At 47.0% G+C, this 20,334-nt stretch overlaps 1 protein-coding gene across 5 annotated transcripts in view; it reads right to left on the bottom strand.

The window, feature by feature from the left end:
• Window positions 1-1,664: 1,664 nt before the first annotated feature.
• The window catches only part of LOC308177316 (sodium/hydrogen exchanger 2-like), a 36,582-nt gene continuing 17,912 nt past the window's right edge, over window positions 1,665-20,334 (bottom strand). For 3 of the 5 annotated variants that reach the window (XM_080554330.1, XM_080554329.1, XM_080554331.1), the window contains 7 exons: window positions 17,363-17,559; window positions 13,652-13,741; window positions 11,839-11,909; window positions 10,623-10,787; window positions 10,141-10,255; window positions 9,079-9,213; window positions 4,499-5,359 (listed from right to left, as the gene is read on the bottom strand). In XM_080554330.1, the coding sequence (XP_080410456.1) occupies window positions 4,958-5,359; window positions 9,079-9,213; window positions 10,141-10,255; window positions 10,623-10,787; window positions 11,839-11,909; window positions 13,652-13,741; window positions 17,363-17,559 (1,175 nt within the window). In that variant the 3' untranslated portion in view covers window positions 4,499-4,957. Of the gene's footprint in view, window positions 3,320-4,498; window positions 5,360-9,078; window positions 9,214-10,140; window positions 10,256-10,622; window positions 10,788-11,838; window positions 11,910-13,651; window positions 13,742-17,362; window positions 17,560-20,334 lie in introns of those variants that run through there. The other 2 variants (XM_080554333.1, XM_080554332.1) reach the window with 1 other exon arrangement.

The following is a 20,334-nucleotide window of genomic DNA, read 5'->3' as shown; positions in this document are numbered from 1 at the left end:
TGATGCAATTTATTTCCACGGAAGCATGCAATATTCAATGATACAGCGAATCCATGTTTTAAACACTTTTTAAAGGAATAAAACCCTGCAAAGAATTAATTAGGCATGCTCCGGAGCCCGAGCATTTAACAGTTTTCCACTCAGTTGTAGAATTTTAAGACCACCAACACTGGATACTGGCACAGATTATCAAATGTATTCTAGGCTGAAATACATACTAGTCAGAGGGCTTGGCCACTAAGCAGCTGGAAAAGCTTCATGAAAGCTTTAGCTGTGCTATTATATTTTGTAAAGAAACTTTAAAAAAAAAATCATAGCATCTAGGAGGTTAAATGTGGGGCATAGTGACTCATTGGGAAAGTATGTACTGCACAGAATATTGTCTTCTCTGCAGATCAAGCAAATTGTTAATAGAGCAGAGAGGTATTTACAGTCCCAGCACCACAAAGCAGGGTTGAAAGGGATTAAAGGGCTGGGATCTGAGCAGGATCAGGCCAGTGCACATGCGAAGGCATGCGGCAGAGCTGGAGCCAGGACCACGGCAGGAGCAGGCCCTGAATTCTGCTCTGCCCCCAGCCACAGAGCTCAGGAGCTGGAAAGGTTTTAGGGCCGGGGGGCATCTGGCCAGGGTGCTGTGGGGATGGTTGGTCCTCAGCCCCCCTCCACGGGTGCAGTGTGCTTCAGCTGCTCAGGGAACGCTCGGCCAACACGCCAGCAGAAACAGGCATCTTCGGTTCATCTGAGCGAGACAAGATATTCACATCTTTGGGGGAAACAAAGTGGTGAAAACAAAATGTTGTTGTGTTGGTTTTTTTGGGGGGGTTTGTTTGTTTGTTTTTCTCCACATCAGAGAATTTCAGTGCTGCGAAGACCCCGTTTTCTGGAAGAGCCTTGCTTTTTCCAACCTTTTCTGTTGCCTACTACAGTGTTACAAAGAAATCCACACCTGCCAAAGCAGCTACCATTGGATAAGAGCCTTGGAAACCCATAACAGTGTTGCAGTGAACTCATTTTATATGATGGGAAGCTCAAATGAGAAGAGATCATTAAGTACCCAATGCCTGGAAGTACGATGGATGCTGTACAAGGCAAAGACGGTGAAGACATTCGTCCAGGCATTTTGAAAAAAAGACAGACAGTTTATAAGCCAAAAAAATAAAAATTGGACAAGAGATTCACAAAGTTTCTAACCTTGATTAAAAAACTTCATTAAAAACTCTTTGGCTTGAAACTTGGCTTCTTTTAATTTTTGCTCTATAGCTGCAGGCGAAAAAGGACCTACCTTAGTAAATCTTTCTGTAACTATTTACTGTGCAGAATTAAGCAGAAATTTCATAGGCAGTGGGTAAGCGAGGGACATTTCAACAGACAGCCAAGGACCTTCAAGTTCAGTATTTTGTTTCTCTCCCTTGCCTGCAATTTCTTACACCAATAACCACATCATTTTTTCCTTACAGTTGCTGGTGGTCCTGTGATCACTTAACACAGGTGGCATGTGGCAGAGCTGAGCAGGTCGCTGTTCAAAGGGGGCCTGCCAGGCTTGCTGCATCGCCGTCCCCTGCACCAACGACAGACGGAGCGTCTGCCTCGGAGACCCCGCCAGTGGCACCAGCGACTGCTGACACTAGGGTGTTGGATGCAGAGAGGTAACGACTCTGAGATGATCTCGTAACACAAGGTATTTAATTGAGATAGAAATGCAGTACATGTTGTATTTGCGGCATACTGAAGGATGGACAGTTTTCTAACTAAAGAGTAGAGAAACGCATGACTCCTGTGCAAATATGGATTGAACTAAAAACCAAACCAAAACTACAGTTGAAGTTGACAATGGAATTATACTAAAATCGGTAAATATGCACACATACGCACCTGCATGCACAAAATAACGTAAGGCTAAAAGGTCTGATTTTCACAGTGTTGGGGCAGCGAGGAGTGGCCTTCACGTAAAACTGAAGTGTATCAGCTTATGCCAGGACGTTGTAAAGGAGCTTGTTCAAATGATAACTGAGACCCTCACGTCTTTGTAAAGCAAACACATACAATTTTGTGTCTTTAATTTAAAATGAAAGCTGCAGCGTACTGGGCAGAGATCTCCTAATGGAGTATTTCTGCACACAGGAGATTGGCTCCCAAAGTCCAAGAATATCATGGAGGAAAGTACACGAATTCCTATAACTTCTTTTATTTTTAATTCAGAAAGAGTCTCTTTGGCCACTTGTTCCAATTAGATGCTCTTGAATTCTTCAATGCAGAGGAAGGGGAAGAGAAAGAAAAATGCCAGCGCTTGCAGTACTGGAACTGAGCCCTTGGGGTTCAGCTAAGGACAAGAATCCAGAGGCTTGAACACTTACCTGGAGTTTCAGACAAAATTACCCAGACATGGAGCGTCTCATCCTCAGGTGCTGTCCTTGCAGTTCACCTCTTGCAAAAGGGACTGTGCCTTTCCTGACAGCAGAGGGGCTGGGGGGCCCCTGTCTATTTAATAGTTAGGAGACTGCCTCAAACCTCCTCCAACGCTGCAGTCTCAGTAGTGGCAGCAGAAATCCTGACACAGGATCAGACACACCGCCTGATTCAACAACATGATTTGACCCTGGAATTCAGGGTTAATGTTCATATTCAGGACCCACCAGTTCCTTAGAAGCAGGAGAGGTCTTCTGCTGTTTCTGCTGTCTTTCCTGGTAGTATGCTATGCTCCATTGCCTAATAAAACTCTCCTTGAAATTATAAAGTTCCTCCTAACATATAATCTAAATGCTCCCTGCTGTTTATTCTATCCCTGCTGACTAATGAGAAGACCCAATATCTCATCTTATTAAAAGATCTTTTCTTGTACTTGCAGACAGTTTCAGCAATTTTCCCAGACTGAGCAAACTAATTTTTCTTAGCTCCCCTCATAGGCATTACCTTGCATTGCTGCTGCTTGTCTGTGCATCTTTTCCCCTTCTCTTGGTTCCCTTTAAAAGTACAGTGCTGTGCAATGAGAGCACATTTTGATGTAGATCACTCAGGTTTTTTTGCCCAGTCCATGCTGTCCTTTTCAATATGCATCTTATTTACATTACCATCGTGTTGCTGGCCTCCATTACAGAAAGAAATAAAAAAAAAAGGCAGATTGTATTGTAGACATCCACGAAACAGCCTTCCATGCTGGGAAGCCAGCAGCACCACTTGCGCTTTTACATATCCAAAGTTAGCTCTTTCTCTGCTTCCTCCTTCTCGCCCCAGGCGGTGCCACCAGGCTGCGGCGGTGGGATGACACACACGGACTGCGATCGGTTCTGCTTCACGGCCTGAACCTTTTCTGCATTCCCAACTGCGAGAAGAGAAAAACACAGGCTGGTATGAGAGATGTTCTCCTTTGTGGGTCAGCAGTAATGAAGCAATAGCAAGAGCTATTGAGATGACCACTGGCTCATTGGGGATGAGCTATTCCACTGCAAGGATCACTTTTCAATTTTAAAACTGAAGACAAAGATCAGTGCCTGGATGGAGAAAAAAAAAAAACGGCGATTTCAGCCCCACTTTGCACTTTGAAGTATGTAACTTGTCTGGTTCAATATTACCATTCTTTTGTCAGTGCCCACCAGCCACTTTGCAGAACAACAAGTCACGTCAGTGACTACCTTAAAGCAGCTTCTCAGAAAGCAGCGGCACCACCCAGGTGTCCTGGCGGAGCACCTGCAACTCCAGGAGGCCACAGGAGAGACTGCCTGGGTGCACGCAGTCACGACGGAGGGGCTGCAGCCCCTTCACCCCATGCCCACGTATGTCGGGGCCGCTGTGCTCACGTTTTCCCTGCAGCACAGCCTTGACAAGAAGGAATGTAAAAAGAAAAAAGAAAAAAAAAACACCCAGAAATGCTGCTTTCTGTCACTTTGCTCTGGCTACACTCATGTTCTTCTTCAGGAACAACGCAGTTTAAACATTTATAATAAAGTGTGGATTAAAATAGCTGCATCCACAGCAGACGTCCAAGCTACGAACACACAAACGCCACAGAATCCCTTTTACCTGCTCTTGTAAGATGCCTTTCTACAGATAAAGTGCCAGCTATTCTACAGCTCTCTTCTTAGTAAGTTTTTAGTTAATTTTTAAAAGAAAACTGCAAAAGAAGAAAACATCAGATTTGGAAGGACACAAAAAGAGTGAAAGGAAACAACAACACTTTCTCACTTAAATATTTTTCCAGAATACTCATAATAAAGAAATACTCTGGATGCTAATGCTAGATCCAGGCCCTTAATCCAACTCAGCCTGTATTTGGAGGCAATATTACTTGCAGGATCAACATTGAACCTTTTCAATCATCACTTTTACAGATGCAATTGTGCTAAAAGGCATTTGCCAAGTACTGTAAAAACTCAGTGCTCGGTTTCCTACGTGCTGCATCTCCAGTATGGCTGGAGACCGAACAACTCTTCGTGGTTCTGAGCTAAAACGAAACCATCCTCTGCATTTTGAAAGATGCATTTTACAGTTTTGACCAGCTAAACTTTGCGTGATGCTTCATTGGTATTAAACATTTTTTTTAAGTGTGAAAACTAAGCTTTCAATCGTCTAAAAACTGAGCTTGTGCTTATGAAAACACCTAAGGTTTTAAGCCACGGTAACAGATATTCTAAACAAACAGTGCTGGTAATGGTGCACTTCAATAATAGCCAAAAACCAACCAAACAAAAAAATCTTAATTTTTGGAAGGCATTTCTGCACGAACTTCATGTTTCGGAATATCGTTCATTTTTATCAGGTTTTAGTTTATGAGTTAGCTTCACCACAGGTAGAACGATCTGCAATTACTGTCAAACACCTCAGTGCTTGGTAGGATACACAGAATGGTACCAGTGTCAAGTGCATTCCTCGCTGGACGTGGGAGACAACGCATCTCCGTGCATATTCACGCAGCCCCTTGCAGCACACAAGTAGCAAGGAGGCCAAACATCTGGCCAGGGATTCACATCTCACTGCTGTCATCGCCAGCATCGCTGCCAGGAACCCCTTTGCTGCCAGCAGCGCATCCCAGTACGCGATGCGTCTCCTCTGCTCCACACACCAGCAGTGGGGCGAGATGGGCTGCCCCCAGCGAGTATCCGCTCCTCTCCTGGGCTGGACAGCACGCCACGTGCCCGCCTGGAGGGCTGGGTGTTGTGCCTGGGCTGCTTTTGCAAATCCCAGCCGCGCAAGCAATGTGGCACTGACCTCCCGTGCATCCTCCCCACCACCTGCTCGAATGTGCCCCCCGTGGTGGGGAAGGGGGGCTCGGTGCCCTCCAGGCCCCCCCCAGCTTACCGGTGAGGGAGCGGCACAGCCTGGGCTGCACGTCGGGGCTGCCCTGCGCCGGGGAGGAGTCCTCCTTCTGTGATTAAGGAAGAAAAGTACTTTAATGCATTTATGAAGATTGCTAGCAAGTCTGTTAATGACACTCATGCTTCATAAACAAGCCATTTGCAATCCCCAAGGACTCCGTTTCCATTTGTTTTCCTTTTGCCAAGAAAAACAAAAAGAACTATTTCTAAAAATAGACTGAATGCATGGCAGGCATGGCTGAGGGGAAATATTTACAGACGCCGATGTGGTTCAGGTTGGTGGGAGAGGCCTGAGCTCTCCGGGAGCACGATGCAGCGGCTGCCATCAGAAAAAAGCCGACCTGGGGCGAGGGGGCTGCAGGCAAGGACTGGGAATTGGAGCCCGTGGCCAGGGCAGGGACATTTCCCACCCTGGCTGCAGAGCCAGGAGGCAGGTAGCGAGCTTGCCGATCCCCACCCTTCAGAAAAAATCAGGTAGCACAACGCTGCCCAAATTCAGCCCTCCTCTAAACTGGGAGTAAGTCTCTTACGCAGCTGTGATTTGGCACCCAGGTCCAGAAACCCAGACTGCCAAATAACTCTGGACACCTCCCAACCTGATTTTCTGTTTTGTTTCCTTTCGCTTTCCTCCCTCCCTTAACGAGGGACCCGATGCCCTCCATCCATTGTGTGCAGTTTTATTGACCATTTTAATAACAATGCCTCCCAGGCTCCGCAGCAGCAGCCCGGCTCCCTGGAAAGCCATTCCCAGGGGCATTTAATGCTTCTCAGAGCATGCTCCATGAAAGGGCTCCAACATAATTACCAAAGGCAGTATGTCATTTACACACACGGCTTACGGGCAGCTCCAAATAAGCTCTTTCTGGGGGAGTGCACTTGCATTTTGGCAGAAGAAAAGAGAGCGAAGTTGCCTGGCTACAGGTGCAAGGATTTTCTGGGTCCTCCATGGTAAATAAAAGCTATCCTGGGTCTCAGAAACCACAGTGCCAGGGTACTTTGCGTTGGATCCTTGCCTAAAACAAGGCAAGCCCAAAATACACACAGTGTTTAGAGCCAACATGATGCACAGCCACAGGAAGCAGTAGCCTTCAGGAGGAATTTTGTCCTTAGGCGGAGGAAGGTGAACTTTCTGCTGGAAATAGATAGTCTTGGAGTTAATCCTCTGGGCTGCGATTCAGATCTGAAGTCACCTCTTAGCCTTGCCAAGATTTTTGTGCCTGGTGTAAACCATCTGATCTGCGCCCGTGGCTCAGGAGGGATAGGGGCTGTCTGTCTCTGCCTTCTTTTCCCTGCCTTACCTATTATTCCCTCAGCAAACCCTCCTGGGCAGGGGTTCCTAACACAGCCCGGGGCCGCCCCGCACGGCTGTGGAACCACAAGGCAGATGCCTACAGCACAGCAGCCACCCAGGCTACAGACAGAGGGGATTCGTGCTGGCTGCAGCCAGCACTGATGCTGGGGAGCCCTCCAAAACTGGGCACGAGGCAGGATGGATGTCTCCTCTCGTCTGGTTCCTCCACGGTCTGGCAGAGCCACGGGCCTATGGAAGGATTCACCTCCATACGCACCTTATTTTTGTGATGACTGATACAGGAGGAAGACAAACCAGGATCTAATAAACTATGAGATTAATCTAATTGAGCTACAACAGCTTCATAATTTAATAGCAAAAGACCAATCAACTCCACTAAAAGAGGAAAAGCCCTACATGCTGACAGCCACCGAGCAGGAAAAGCAGCGTTTCCATTGAGCCAAAGGCATTTTTTAATTATTCACTCTGCTCGTGACATGTAACTGACTGAACGCATCGCAAAAGCTTTTTATTTCGTGTAAGCTGGAAAGGAAAGACGGCTCACACGTTTCACCAGCACTGGAGGCTTCCAGTGGCCCTTTGCTTGAAGTTTGGTTCCTGATTTGCAGGTTGGTTTGCAAACACAGTTGTAATGCTCCCATCTTGTGGTCAAATGCAGAACAGGAAAATGCGTGATGTGAGGGTGGGTATTTTTTCTTGCTGACTCAAAGCCTGTAAGGCCAAATCCTTCCCTCTGGGATTACAAAAGATGGAGCGTGAGACAATTAGAGCCTCTCAAACACTAAGCACCTAGATTTTGCACTCACAGCTGTTTTAAACAGGGAAGTGCCACTTGCTCATCAGCTTGGCATGGAACGCTAAATCTGAGTGGCTTAATTTTTTTCCCAATATAAAATGTAAAGTACTTAGCTGCTTTTAATGGGCTAAAATCTGCTTGTTATCATAGTGTTCCCTCCTCCTGCTGGCGAAATCCAGTGTGGCAATCTCTTCTCCTGCAGTGGGAAGCATGGGCATTCGCACACCTCTACACTTTGTGTTGATATTCTGAGGCTCAGAATATATTTTCCCTTAACTTTGGGGGACAGTCTTAATTCTACCACTTGCAAATTGCCACGGGGAGCAGCCAGTGAAAGGCCAGCGCTAAGCATCCAGAGAAACAGGACAAAGCTTTCCCAGAGGTGCTGGATGTCCCACCAAATGCACTGCGTTACTGCTGGGAGCAGCAGGCAGCAGGAGTGCAGGAGCACAAGGGTTAACAATCAAATGTCCTTAAAGAATGAAACGTGCTCAAAATCAGCACGAGTTTGATGTTGTTCTTTTGAAGTTTAATTATACCAAATGTTCTACAGGAACATGCCATGTTCTTCCCTATCTATTTTGAATTGTAAGTACCAATCAGCATGTAAATGATCAAATTAAATCTTTTAAGTTGTTTGCAAGAGCCGGAACACCTTTCTGTGAATGAAGGGCTGAGAAGCAGCAGCACTTGGTGCAGTACAGCAGCTCTCGGTGGGCTCCTCAGTGACTGGCATTTGAACAAAGAAATCAGAATGGAATAAAGCCTGCGGCAACCCCGAGTTCCTGTGCTGTCGTGGAAAATTACTATCTAAATAAAGAAAGATAAAGTACCTCTTTTTAAAAGGTCATTCTGCTCTCCTTAGTGATGGAGTCCCAGAGAAGTCAGTGAAATTTAGGGATGGCTCAGCAGCTACTGCTGCTGATTTGGGGGGCTGGGGGCAAGTTACATGGGGCTTAAGTGTGCTTCCTCCAGAGTAAGAGTTGCAGAGGGATGGAGTGACCCAGAATGACTGAGCCCGCCCCTTGTGTGCCGTTCCTGGACCATTCTGTCTTTCCACAGGGAAATCCTTGCCCAGTTTCTTTCGCCGATTTCCAGAGAAACCAGCAGAGAAACCATGGGCAGCCCTCACCACTCACAGACATTGCATTTACCTCGTTTCTCCTCGCATTCAGAACATGAACTGACAGGGAGCTGTGCCAGTGAATTTGGACCGCAAATGGTTCTCCCAGGAATCCGGCATGCCACACTTCCTTCTATTTTACTTTCTTCAAATCTACCCAGAACCATAGCTGCTTTTAAAAACAAAAACCTCACCTCCAAAATAAATAAAAAAGCTCACAATAACGCTTCTGTCCTTTCAAAAGGGTTGTGGGAGGAATAAAATCACCAAAGAGTTTCAAATGTTTGTAGAACATCTGGACCTCTGACAACGGGTGCTCCGAACTGGAATTGGGTATGTTCTTTTTTCGCTACTCACAGGAATGCAATTTAGGATTGAGATAAACTTTTTGGTATTTTTTAAAGACGGGATTTTTCTTTGAAAGGAAATACTTCCAGCAAGAAAGAGCGCTCTTCCTAGCGCTTGTGATACCTGCTATCACTGGGGAGAACAGCCCGTGCATCGCCCCACGGCCACGGGTGTCCCTGCTCTCTCTTACCTCCCTCCTGGAGCTGGCCCCATCGCTTCCAGCCGTGTCCGCCCGCAGGCTCCTGCGCTGCAGGATCAGGATCTCCTTGGCCTGCTCCGTGGGCTCCGTCTCTCCAGGCAGCCTGTGCCTGCTGTACGCCGGGCCCTGCAGCGCACCAGAGACCGCCCGTGAGCACGGGATGCCTCGAAGCAGCACCCAGTGCTATGGCCAGAGGCTGGCTGTGCGAGGGGACACCCTGCCACCCTGCCCCAAAGCCCAAGGGATCATTGAACGACAAGGCTGAGATGCCTTTTTGTTAGTCCTTGTGAACACCAGCCTAGAGCAACAGCTCTGGTCAAGGCGACTTCAGCCAGAGTTGCCTCAGTGCCTCTGCCCATGCTTCACATCAGCCCCACCTTCATATATAAATCATGCAATAGCATCAACGGGAACAAGAAATCCTACTCCAACACCCATAAGCCTACTACAGTGTGTAAAGTCTCCCATCAGCATCAGAGGGAGGTGGGATAATTCTGTTCCTGTGAGGGGTTAGCTGGATTTGGGCAGGAAAAAGTGCAAACAGCGGGTGGGTCTTCATCTTTCATAGAATCATAGAATCATTAAGGTTGGAAAGACCTTTAAGATCATCTATTTCAACTTACCCCCAGTATTGCCCACTAAACCATGTCCCTAAGTACCACATCTACCCTTTCCTTAAACACCCCTCCTCCGGGGGACTCCCGGCCTGTAGGGAGCCAGGAGCTGTTGAAGCAGCTGGATCTGCTAACCTGCTGCCTGAAGATCCCTGTGCTCCTCCTTTCGTGCTTCTGGTGCTGGGTACTGATGCCTAAAATACTTCATGAAATTATAGGCTGACTGGGTGAACCTTTCAAGAGCTGTCATGCTGCAAACAGAAATGTGCCACTGACTTGGAAACTGGATCTGGCTTCATACAGCCAACTATTCTCTGCTCACAAAGACACATCATTAGTAATTATGTAAATATTCATAACATCTGCTCAGGCTGTTAGGATAACTGAGATAACTTTTGTTATTGGACATCTAAAATACAGATGGAAGGAAGAGTTATACCGTTCTCCTTATTCGGTACAGGTTCCTTGCCAATATCTCCTGTATATTTTCCAGGACATCCGGATTCAGGGTATCCTCCGGCTTTTTGTCTGTTATGACAGTCCTGTCGCTGTTGCTGCAAAGAAACCCAGAGCACCTTATTTCAGAAGATGCACAGCGGTGCAGCCCCAAAGCCCAGCGCTCACAGCAGCTCTGTCAGAGCCCGCCACCAGCGGCGCAGGCAGACGCGGGCCCATTGCATTCATCAAGGCCAGGACATTGCTCATCCTCTGGACCATTTGGAATATCGACCCCTCCCGAGAAAAAAAAAAAAAATAAGATTTCTTCTTTGGAGAAACCTCGATAATTCTCAGTCATGATTCTTTCCCTGAGAGCCAGCATATGGCAGGAGGAGGATAAATCCTGCCTGCTGGCTTTCCCAAGCAGGGGCACGGCCTTACTATAAACTTTGTGACTCGTGCAGCTGGCCAGGGAGCACTTACAGCAAGGACGGGTGAGACGGTGCGTGACCCAGCTGCCCGGCTTCTGCCAGCTCGATGGCATGCTTCCGCTCCAGCTTTTCGTAGAGAAGCACGATACTTGATTTTGGCTGGTCATATTCTCGAAGCAGGATCTTCTGCAGGTATTTGCTGTTGAGATACTCTAACCTGTTTGAGGACAGTGCAAGACACTCTTAGCCTCGTCCCCCCTACTCCCCAGAACTGCTATGCTTTTGAGCATGCCAGCACGCTCATAGTCCCTGATTGCCCCATATTCTATTATATTTCATTACCTGCTTTCCAGAAACCAATGGCCCAAGAGGCCAGGCCCTATTTATTTCTGTACATGAGCTAAGATATTAAAACATCTTCAAATACAGGAAGAACTCCCCAAAGTGCCAAATTTATTATGAAGGCTAGTAAGTGCTGTAAGTACCCGCGGTGGCCCCAAGGGATACAGCAGGACTTAGTGATTTAAACACTTCCAGATTCCCTCTTGAGCTGTTTCCTCTCACTTTCTGCTCAAATGCAGCATGAGGTTTGGAAAAGACCTAGCTGTTATCAAACATGGTCTGGCTGCTGTCAGCTGCGCACAAACCTATGTGCAAGGAGCCAGTACGCTCAGCAGCAGCAGCGCTTCCCATACCCTCTAGTGGCACTTCCAAGCACTGGCACTTCCAAGAAAATACCTGTCAGCTGCCTTGATCTGAACCCGTATCATGAAGTTAGCTGCATCTGTGTCTGCACAGCCAAGGAATTTAAGCAGGTAGATTGTTATTAGCATGTTTTAAGCTATTCATATTTTTAAAAATAATAATTTCTCCTATGTGGACAATCTACCAGAACTCAATGAAAACTGCTACAGAAAGCAGTAGAGAGGGTCTGTAATTTGTCAGCCCACAACAAGCAGCTGCCCCTCCGAGTGCTGCAAGCTCCTACCCGTGCTGCTAAGTGCACAGGCACTGGGCAGACAGGAGTCTTTTCAGGGCAAAGAACAACGTGTAACCTGCAAGCAAGGGGAGAGGCATTGCTCTGCTCAGCACTGGTGCCCTGACAGCCCGCTCTCACCTTGCTGCAGATGGAAAAGCTGCCCCCTTCCATCTGCGTTGTGCCATGAGGATGAACGAGGCTCAGCTGCCCGCAGCGCAAACTTACGGAATAGGAACCAGACTCATTTTTTTCTACACATGTACACAGTTGTATTTTGGCAAATCCTTACTTGTCTTTCCAGTAATACTGTCCCCAGTGTCCAGATATATCTTCTATGCCAGCCAGCAAATGATCCAGGAACTAAACAGAAGAGAGAATTTTGCTATACACTGGTTGCATGTATTGCATACGTGATGAACTCAGTCAGCAAACATCAAAAGCCAGCAGACAAAACGGGGGACGGTTTCAGCTAGGTACACAGCTCTGGTAAACAAGAAGAGGGGCTGTTGGCTCAATTCCCCTTTCAGCCCTACACGTGTATCCCTTGGTTCTGGAGTACAATGAGTAATTTGGCTGCTTTCTTTCAGGCCTGTGCAAGCAAAGACTAATCGCTGAGGGACATGGATCTGTTCTTTATGATACATACAGGTTGGCTAATGGCTGGCATGTCCCGCCTATTGGGCCTTGATAAGCAGGAGATGTTCATGCCGCATGCTTTGAGGACAATTTGTCTCAGGAGAACAGTGTCTTCAGGATATCGACGTAGATAATACACAAATGAATGCTCCACTTGAATAACAAACACTGCCTTCTCCAAGCACTTCCCACTGAATAAAATCATTGACCACATTGTGCCTTACACAAAAACATTATTATTTTTTTAATTATATTAAAAACCCCAGGCAGGTTGATTTTTCACCTTGAAGTCAAATCTCCATAACTTCTCGAATTGTCCTCCCTCCTACTGGCATCTGTAACCTGAGAGAGTTCGCCACTACTCAACACCCCTTCACTTGGGTACCAAGGCTCCCAGAGCTTCCTTTGCCTCTAATTCTAAGAAATCAATTTTTTTGTGGGGTCAGAGGCAGAACAGTTCTCTTGTCTGCTGTGGCAGAGTGCTGCATAGGTTTACAGCCCTCGCTATCAGTGTCTGTACGGTCAGAGGAGTGATGGACAAACCCCCCACCCACCAGGGCTCTTGCCAGCGCTGGATGATACCTCCCGGGCAGGCTGGTGGGAAGGGCCCCTGAGTGTCTGGGCTGAGAAATTTGAGGACAAAAGCTGCTTCTGGCTCCCTGCATGCCTGCTTTCCAGCTATCGGCATTGTTACCTTGTCTACTTAGCTTAATTGGTACATAGCCATTTTCTGCTCACATTTCCCAATAAACACATTTTCAGAGATGATTTACTATTCAGTCACTAACAAAAGAAGAAAGTATTCTCTGTTCATTATAGGAAAAGCCTCTTCAGCCTATTGAACTGTTCTGTTCACCTCAGACAAAGCCCTGTAATACAACCTAATTGTGATGATGCCAAACATTTTGTAAATGTCCTCAGACCTAATATCTTTACTTCTAGATACCCAAAAAGGAAGACAAAAATATTCCTAAAGGAGACGTGCTTATGGAAGTATGACTGGGCACAAACAACTGGATTTAGAAGACCTCTGTAACTAGAAAGGCCAACGCTTGGGTGGCAAGAGCAAGGTGAACCGAACCGCACCTTTAGGCTCCGGTGACTTCAGATCTCAGCCCTGAAAGCACCCAAGTCTCATTTTACTTCTTTCCCCTTTCCTGAACAAGTTTAGAGCACAAAGTTTTGGGCAAGTGATCATCTTTTTCTGTCAAGTTTGTGCATCACCTAGTGCAATGCCTGACTGAGTCAGTCAGTGCTTGCTATTCCAATGCAAATAATAACCCATGGCTAGAAAGCTGCATAGGACTTCAAACCTGGAAAGGGACTGACCTGCAGAGGATTCAGGTAAAATCAACAGGAGCGCGCAGAGCTGTAGAGTCCCAGGAGCTGCATTTCAGAAGGACCACGTGCTGTCAGCAAAGCATGCAGGAAAGCCCTAGCCGTGTGCTGACGGACGCCCCACTTACCCGGATATGGATCTGCTCTCCCACCGTGGGAGCACTCTCTCTTTTCCTCTTGACGTGCAACAGGTCAACGAGAGGGCGGATGGTCATCCCCTGCAGCATAACCACAAAACCAAAAATCAGGCCGTCTTCACACCAAGTGTTCTGGCAGTGCTTGCTCTGCCTCTTTTGGAGCCAATTCATAAGCATGGACGTGAGCCACAGCTACCCCAGCCACTGCAGCAGCAGTAACTTGGTAGTCAGACCAAGGCCTGCTGTTCCAGCTAGCACCTCTCCTCTGCTCCGCTTTATGGGCAGGATAGTATCTGTGATGCTTTGACAACACTGAAAACTCTTACCTAACTTCAAGCCACACATCTGGCTTGCTTGCAGAGAGCTCTGGCAGTAGCTCATCAACGGGAACTCGTGTGCAGGCTTTGGGCTGGGGTAGGCAGAGAGGGGAAGCGCTCCCCGCTCCTCATCTGGCATCTCAGACACAAAAACTCGACCAATAATTTCAAGGTCAAGCCAGCAGCTCGCTATTGCTGCAGCCTTCCAGATGGAAAGCGGCTTGAAATGCTCACGGTTCAACCGCCAAAAACTGTGATAGCCATGGGTACCTCACAGCGCACGGCCTCTGCCAGCGTTTGCCCAGCCCGGAGGGGTGATGTCCGCTAACTTTCTGAGCATTACGTGTCACAGATCGTTACTCCAATGATCTTTGATTGTCAGCCAGTGGCTAAGTCTACTAATCAAAGTATCCACCTGGTGGGAAGGGTCAAGGGAAGAGTTTTAATGTCCTTTCAGCCTCGTGAGAGAACTTCTAAAATGCTGCTGTGATGCATTTCTTCGTCTGGCTTCCATACGAAATTACTTTTCTAGGACATGTTTACAGCAAAAATGATGGAGTGGTTGATGTTTATGACTTCTGAATGTCACAAATGTTGGCACGGAGGAGAGTTGAACACATTTTTAATTGCAAAAACAATTAATGTGTCATTTTAATAGCTAATAGCAATAAAAAATGCATAATTATTCAGAGTAAATAACATAAAACTCACAAATTCAGAAACAAAAGATATTAAAAAAATTAAGTAGAGACTATGCAGTTTGGTCTCTTGTCTTCCGTGGATAATTAGCTGCATTTGCATTCGTCTTAAAGTAGCATTTCAGAGATTTATGCCCAGGACTCCCAGATTCAGAAACACCTACACACCTGCATTCCTTTGGCCCTTCCTCGCCTTGGCAGAATTACGGGAATCCCGCATGTCGCTGCAGGCCACCAGACCATGACATGCCTGCAGGTCCCCTGTGACCTCCTCCACCCACCAGGGGTAATTCGCCCGGAGTGCATCCCACGATGCTGACAGCTCTATCACAGCTCACACAAAGTTTTTCTACCAACAGTGAGGCAGCAGCTAATGGGTAAGCACAGTCAGCAAACAAAACAACAAAAAAAAAAAAAGAAAAAAGACTTCCCAATTATCATACTTGCTAACAATTTCACCAAAGGGGTCAGAGGCCAATAGGCTGAGAGAATGAACTTTAAATGGAGAACACGGTATTTAATCTTTAAACTGCACTGAAAGGCAGAACAACGAGGGCCTCCTGTGACATTCCAGACGAGGCCACAGCTCCTAGGAGGACTTTCGGGTCCATGTGGCGCACATCCAGGCCTGCCTGGAAGCACTGAGGACCTGACACCTGCTCGGTCAGCCTTCCCAAAATCATTAACCAGGCCTGTGATGGGAAGAACCTTATGCAACTGAGTTAAGCCAAAATAGCCATGTTTCCTGGGCCATATAAAGCACCGACAGATCCATGTATGGACAAGCCCAACCGCTGGTTGTTGGTCTGCACAGCACGAGGCTTTTCAGCCAGCCTGGTCAGCATTTCCAAGAAAACGAAGTGGCTTCCGAAGCTGCAGGACTCATTTATAAATCCGACTTTCTGGAGGTCCCCCTTAATACCTGCATCTGTTGTTTTAGCTTCTGTTTTCTATGCTGGGCTACAACAGTATCTTTCTGGCTCAGCTTTTGAGCAAGTTCACTCCCTCCCCCGTTATTCTTGTGGTGGCCTCTCAGAGGCCCAACACTGCAGGTACCTGGAGCCCACGCCGAGCCTGCCTTTGCAGGGGCTGTGCCCCCGCTGAATGGCTGTGGGTCAAGGGGTCGTCCCGCTGCCACGTACCCGCGGGGGACCCTGTTTAACTCTCACCCTTTAGCACGGAGATGACATCACCAGTCGAGCTTTGAGGTTACACAAAGGCCCCTTCCCGGTCCTGGGAAGGATTTTCCGAGGCCTCGGCAGAATGGAGCTGCTGCCTTACAACAACCTTTGTCTGAGGCTCAAGAGCGTCTCTGCATGAGCGGACGTGCCTAGTGACCGTATCTTTTCAATTTCTGACCCACATTTGCATCTTAAAACTTGTCACCCTCCACCTAACCGCGCTCCCCCCACCCCCTGGCCCCTGCTCTTTCCTTTCAGCCCGCGACAGAGCCCTGCGAGCCGGGCCCAGTGCAGCTGCCCTGCGGCACCCTGCTCCCAGCCCATCGGCACGCCACACTTGTCGAGGATTTTTGGCTCGTGATGTGGATTCGGAGGACATGGGGAAGCCCTGAGTCGACCCCAGCACAAACACGGCCCCCTCTGCATTGCCCAGGAGCCCGACGCCCACGCCAGGGAGGCCGAGCAGAAGGGGCTCGGTGTGGCGGGCGATGCTCGGCAGCTGTCGCCCTGACCCGCCACCTCCCGCAGGCCCAGCAGCTGCTCCGTGCCCCAACCCAGGGCAGGCGAAGGGGTTGGGGGCCATGAGGGGGGCGGCAGGAGGGCAGCTCCGCTCAGCACCCTGCTCGGCTTCACGTGCCTGACCCCGCTCGCTTCGGGACCAGACGACCACAATTTTTTCCGCCGCATCCTCGTTTGGACGTGGCGGCATTTGTGAGGCGAAGAAAGGAGTTATTTCAGGGAAACCCTTGAAGTAGCCTGGGAGTTAGAGGCTTGCTCCTGGGCCCAGGCCAGCGGGAGCTGTGCCACCGCCAGGTGTCAGGGCGATGCTGAGCGTGGCCCCAAGGAGAGCACAACGCCCGCCACCCTGCGCCGGGATCCAACGGGATCTGCCAAACAAAGCCGCCACAGCACTGCTGGCAAAGCCACAGAAATACATTCACAGGGTAATCCCAGCGCAGAGGAATTTTGATAGGAACTTCTACACGCTTGCGTTGGGACCCCGTTAGCAAGACGGGGTTCCCTCGTTAGCAAAACTTGTTCCCTCGTCGAGATCCAGCACTCCGGCATAAATGAGCAGACCCAAAGCAGCAACTTCTGTGCAAGAATGTTGGTGCACGCGGAAGGTTTCTGCGCAAGAATCACTCTGTGATTCTGCGATACAACTGAAGAATTGCTAGGGCCAAAAGAGAAAGCAGAAAGCAACAAGGCTTCATGTTCAGTTTAAAAAAAAAAAAGGAAAAAACAGAGGCAAATAAATCATATGTGCTATGACTTCATTTGCTTTTGATTCTCCTTGCTTTTATAACAAGAAACACACCCGAATTTTTTTCCAGTGGAAAAGATAGCACAAACCCCTTCCTGCTGAATCATCATAAAATAACTACAGCTTATCCATTAGATTGTGCATCAGATCTAATGGCTTAGTACTGGTTATTCATATGAAAAAAATATCATGCTCATTCTCTGCATCTGCTGGTGACATTCCTTTGGACTGAGCGTTTTTACCTGTACAAACACAGTGAAGAGGATGACAACAGTTGTTGCTGCAATGAAGAGCTTCTTTCTGTGAAAGTCAGGAAGCAAGAAAACCAAAGAGAAACAAATGGCTCCGCGGAGACCCCCATACGCGATAATGAATTGGTCTTTGCTGGTGACGGTGTTCACATGAAATCTGTTCACGAAGAAGGTCAGTACAAGGACCCCTGAAAAGCAGGAAAGGAGAAGGCAACACACCAAATGAAAAAAGCAAACAGATACATATCTCATAAATATATCTAATATACTGATTATCTCAAACTCACAATTGTATGATATATTCTGCGGTAGAACATCACTGAACTGGTAAACACTGATGACTAGGAGGTGGCCAGGGCCGAGGGGGTGTATTCCCAAGAATTCCACAAGGCCCCTGGGGAAGGGCTTTTCTTCCAGCCCCAGACATTTTTGATTTGGGGGAATACAACAGATAGCAGTGACTGGCAACAGGTCGGGGGACTTTGTAGGACTATAAAATTTTAGTCAGCTCATCTGGTAGTAAATTCTGTTTTTTCCCCTCAGCCTCATGCTTATCACAGTCCACCTGGAAAACTGGAGTTTCCTTCAGGAGGACTCTGAACTCTGCAAAGGATTTTTAGTATTATCCCACTCCCATGACTGCGGATGCCCAGAGCATACCATTTACCTACAAAAATAAAAATAAATAAATAAATAAAACATTAAGCCTGCATTAATGTTCTTTCTTCACAAATTTTTCACTCAAAGATTTATGCTGTTCAACTTTAGACTGTGTAAGGTGACACAGCGATTGATGTAATTTACAGTTGCTTGCAAATACACAAACAGATTCATAAAGGTACAAAAAGTCTGGCCTTAAATCTATAAGCCGTGATCTTAACACCAACCGATATGACAAACATTTTATTTCCTGAAGATTAATAGCCATTTTGAGAACTGGTGACACAGACTGTCATTGCCTGTTGCTAGGAATTAGCAGGACCCACATCACTATTGCTCCTCTAGAGGGTGTTTGTAAAGCATCATCGAAGAAATGAACTTCAAAAGTAGCGTACGTGAAATGTACTAATCAAACATCTTCCCACACATGTTCGACTAAGAATAACCAACGTGATTGCAGAAGAAAACAAAAACCTGTGGATGTTCAGAAATAGCGAGCTCAATGAAGTGAGCCTCACAGCACCTTCCCTGCACCCAGAGCACCGGGCACGGGCACCCGAAGAGCTGCTGGGGAGGGATTTGGTTACAAGGGGCTTTGTAGCTTCTAGCTCAAGCAAATGCTCTGCTCTGCACCAAAAGGCTCTGAACTAAATCCAGAAGGACTACAGCACAACTTACACCCTCAGCCCAGTACTGTCAACCCCAAAGTACCCGATTCCTGCAGGAAGACTCTGTAGGGTCTGGGCCTGCGCCATGAGCACGTCCAGAGCTGCTGCTGCCTGGGTGGGCTGAGCAGGTCCCACCTCGGCCACCACCTCCAAGGCAGGCGCTTCAAGCCCAGCCCCAACCACTTCTGCCCAGCTCTTACCCACCCCATGCACTGATGCCCAGCACGCAGAGCACAACGGTGCTGCGGGGACCCACACTCAGGGTCAGATATGCAGAATGACTACGAAACAAGAAAAAAAATCAAAATAACTCAACTTCTTTTCATCTAAGGCATCTAATAACAAAAAAAAAAAACACTCATAAAAGATTTGAATGTATGCACGTTTCCAAGTGCATTTACAGTGCACAGTTATTAAAACAAACCTTGGCATGTATTAACAGCTAGTAAAACACATTCTGCTGTGTCTTGCTAATCATGGTTTATCCTATTTAAGCAATTTCTTGAAGTGTCTATCAAATTTGAGTTCAAGTAAATTGCCGTTCTGCTTGACTCAGTGGTTTGTAAACATAAATCCCATGGAATGTTTTGTAGCTACTGAATTCTTTGCCAAAATTCTTTTGCTCTGTTGTATCTGCAGATATTGTTAATATATAAAAACATTCATAAATGAGAAGGATAGCAAAGAAAGAAGATGGCAACATATTGGTGTCATGGAGTTCATCTCTATCATCTTTTCCTTTCAAAAAAAACATTTGTACAATATTAAACAGTATTATATTTGATTACATTACATTATAAAATGAGATCCCAGAGTACTCTGGCAGCAGGACTCATGTTTTCACTGTAACTGATCTCAAGGAGATATCTTTAGCCACAGTCACCAGTGAAGTATAACACTCTTCCTTCAATTACCATTAGGTTTTGTTCACTTTTTTACTGTGAACACTGCAATAGGTTTCCCAGTGAGGTTGTAGAGTCTCTCTCCATGGAGATCCTCAAAACCCGATGAGACAAAGCAGGTTGAGCAGGGCGAGGGACCAAAGAGGGACAATGGTAATTGTTGAGTCCGTAGCACACCTTGGAAATCTCAATTTAAGTGCTTTGGAGCCCAGCTCCAAAACTGTTTCAGGGTATCATTTTCCTGCTAACATTTCACAGTTGTTCCCACAGAGGAACAAGCAGACACTGCGGTGTTGGATCGTGGCGTTTTCTTCCCATGTCACAACATGCAGATTTGTTCTTATAAGTAATCACCACCACCACCACCCAAAAAAAAAAAAAAAAGAAATCTGTATGTGTGTTACTACAACTCACTATAGTTACTTATATTCCTAAACATGGCATCTAAAATCTTAGTTACACAAGTATCCTCATGTTTTCTCCTGTTACCTCCATTTTAGGTCCCAGCTCTTATCTGCGCAGAAATAAGCTATGTGAAGCAGAACAGCATCTCCAGGGACAGCTGTCTGATGGCTCCAACAGTTTTCCATTTAAGGACACTGCTGTACACAGAAGTTGTTATGAATTAAATCCCTTAAATCCCTGCAATTCAGAATATGCAGTCAGAGGCCCCAGGGTTTTACACAGCTCTTTGATCCCAGGCTCTGCACTTACACCCTTTCTCCTGTTGTGA

The sequence above is a fragment of the Anser brachyrhynchus genome (genome assembly GCF_964034855.1).
Source record: "Anser brachyrhynchus genome assembly, chromosome: 13".
In the NCBI taxonomy this organism is placed as follows: Eukaryota; Metazoa; Chordata; class Aves; order Anseriformes; family Anatidae; genus Anser; species Anser brachyrhynchus.
Note: the sequence above shows the minus strand (reverse complement) of the source record. Positions and strands in the feature narration are given on the sequence as shown.